The sequence below is a fragment of the Mesitornis unicolor genome, unplaced genomic scaffold (assembly GCF_000695765.1).
Source record: "Mesitornis unicolor isolate BGI_N332 unplaced genomic scaffold, ASM69576v1 scaffold37505, whole genome shotgun sequence".
In the NCBI taxonomy this organism is placed as follows: domain Eukaryota; kingdom Metazoa; phylum Chordata; class Aves; order Mesitornithiformes; family Mesitornithidae; genus Mesitornis; species Mesitornis unicolor.
This window is the reverse complement of record NW_010184135.1, coordinates 1-2,505: the sequence shown is the minus strand read 5'-3', so window position 1 is coordinate 2,505 and position 2,505 is coordinate 1. Positions and strand designations below refer to the sequence as shown.

Genomic DNA, 2,505 nt, shown 5'->3' with positions numbered 1-2,505 from the left:
AGCAGCCCCACAGCTGGGGGAGTTGCAGATGTTGCTTCTGTTGGAAAGGCAAAACAGGAATTAACATAATAAAATAAAATTAAAAATTGAAACAAAACATGCTGAGTTTTGGGAGGAAAGGGAGGAAAAACCTCAAAAGTTGTGGAAATCCTGACTTTCTAAAAGGAACACAGAGTGGTTTTGTTTCTTGCAGGCTTTAATCCGCTGCTCCCCAACATGGGGCAATGCAGGAGGTGATGGGAGAGACCCCAGCATGGCCAGCACAGCCCCGTCCCCATCCCGGGGGTGACAAAAGCCCCCAGTGGGACTGGTGCTCCTCAGCCCAGCCCCAGCCCCAGCCCCAGCCCCGGGCCAGGGCGATGTCGGTCTCTGTGCTGCTGGGAATGTATTTTCTGCCAGAAAAGGCCATTTCCAAGCCCTTCTGTGGGGATGTTTCCATCTGGATGATGCTGTCTCCGTGGTTTGCAAGGCCCAAGGCTCTGTGCTCACTTCAGACCAAAGGGAAGGAGAGGCAGAGACAGGAATCAAAAAAACCCCAACAAAACCAACCCAATTTCATGTAGAAAACCCGTATTTCAGCCATTCACGTGCACCATGGTGGGCTCTGGACACGGGAAGGCAAAAGTAAAGATCCCATCGAAGCTGTGATGCTGCACTGTGAAGCTTTGTGAGCCAGAGCCACCCTCGCCCCTTTGCTCCGATCCATCCTTCGACACCCCCAAAGGACAGCGCTGGGGGACCAGGGTGGGCTGGGACGAGCCCCCAGCCCCACAGACACAGTCACTGTGGACAGACAAGGTGTTTCCAGCCAAAAAATACCAGATTCTGGCAGCGACTGGGGCATGAGGGGCACCATTTACCTCTGGATCGATAGGGAGGGCAGGATCAGGCCTCACTCCCGGGGACAAGAGAGGGACCATGGCCATGTGCTGGGGGAACCAACAGGAACTGGAGCTGAGCACCAACCCAGCGACCAGCCCCAAACACGGCAAAGGGACAGGATCAGGAAACACTCGAGCAAAAACTGCTCGTTTGCAAGGAAACGGGCAGCAACGCTTCCCTTCCACTGCCCGAGATGGGATGTGAGCTGCATCCCGCAGCGCGTCCTCACCCACCACAGCACACCCGCTCCTCTCACCTTTCACGTTATCCCCATTTTCCTACTGCATTTTCCTGCTGTGATGGCTTTTCGGGAGGGTCCCGTTTCTGTGCTACGTGACAGCACCCAACAGCGCCCAGCAAAACCAGAACCAACACTCACTCTATCGCATCCCTCGCACCACCCACATCCTTCACCCTGACAGAAACCAGCCCAAATACACCCCGACCCGCAGATGGGCTTTGGGAAATGCCACACCCCAGCAGACCCACCCCATTTTAATTTGAATTTTCCCCCTCATTTTAATTGTAATTTTCCAGCCCATTTTAATTTCCACTTCCCATTTTAATCTTGCAGCTGCCTGCATGGTGGGAGGGTGGGCAGCAGCACCTCGCTCGCTGCCTGCAGCTCCCCAGGCACCCGTACACCCCTAATCTGCAAACAAACCCCAAAAAAGAACCCCAAATCTTGAGGTTTATCACCTTATCCTGCAAATATTCAGCTGCTGGTTATGAAGCATCCTCGGAGCAGCCCCAAGCATCCCAATGATGAGACGAGGTGGGACCATGTGGCATCGAGAGAACATTTAATGGTCCCATCGGGCTCCACTCAAGCAAATTCCCCGGTGGGCTGGGGCTTGGTAAGGGGACATCCCCCCCTCATCTCATCCCCCCACTCCAACCCTGTGGAAATGAAGAGCTGTGGGGGGCGGTGGGGCCTGGCCCACCCTATATCCCCATCCCGTGGTTTGTGATGGGTTTGCTCTGGAAAAAACACCAGGAGAAGGGTTTGTAAGGCCCAGGGGAGAGCTGCCAGGAGGGGACATCACTCCCTAGGCCAGGGCTGCTCTGGGAGCAGCGGGTCGGGACCTTCCTCTTAGCATCTGCTTAAAAACACCATCCCCAAACTCCCCTGGATGTGGGGTTTTGGGGTCGCTGGTGGGTGCTGGGAGCCGGGGTGATGGCCTGTGGTGTCACGGTCCCCAAGGGAAGTCAGACTCGGGCACCTCCCTCCATTCCCACCGCCCAGGAGCTGGGCCGGGGCTCGCCGCGGCTCGGGGGCTCGTTTTCCCCGCAGCCGGTCCGAGGGCGCGCCAGTGCTCTCCAGTTTGGTGTAACCCACCAGGGTGAGCTGGTCCAGCCGGGGCCAGCTCCGGTTCTTACGGTCCTTCATGGGGGCCACCAGCAGCACCCCTGGCCGGCCCAGGTCCAGGGACTTGGAGTGTCCCGGGGTGTGGAGCTGCGCATCCAGGCCAGTGCTGTGGCCATGGAGTAGAGACCCTTCTGCATCAGCCTGCGGGTCTCCATGTCGCGGTTCTCGTACAGCATGGTGTTGGCGCAGATGAAGATGAAGAGCCCGATGCCCATGATGACGGGGCCAATCAGCTTCAGCTTCTCGCTGTGGGG

The 2,505-nt window shown here is 57.2% G+C and overlaps 1 protein-coding gene across 1 annotated transcript; it reads right to left on the bottom strand.

The window, feature by feature from the left end:
- Nucleotides 1–2,268: 2,268 nt before the first annotated feature.
- Nucleotides 2,269–2,499, bottom strand: TMEM200B (transmembrane protein 200B; the record flags this gene model as incomplete). The annotated part of the gene is made up of 1 exon (XM_010184369.1): nucleotides 2,269–2,499. A coding segment is annotated over one exon (231 nt), but the record flags the coding sequence as incomplete, so codon positions are not given.
- Between the last annotated feature and the right edge of the window lie 6 nt (nucleotides 2,500–2,505).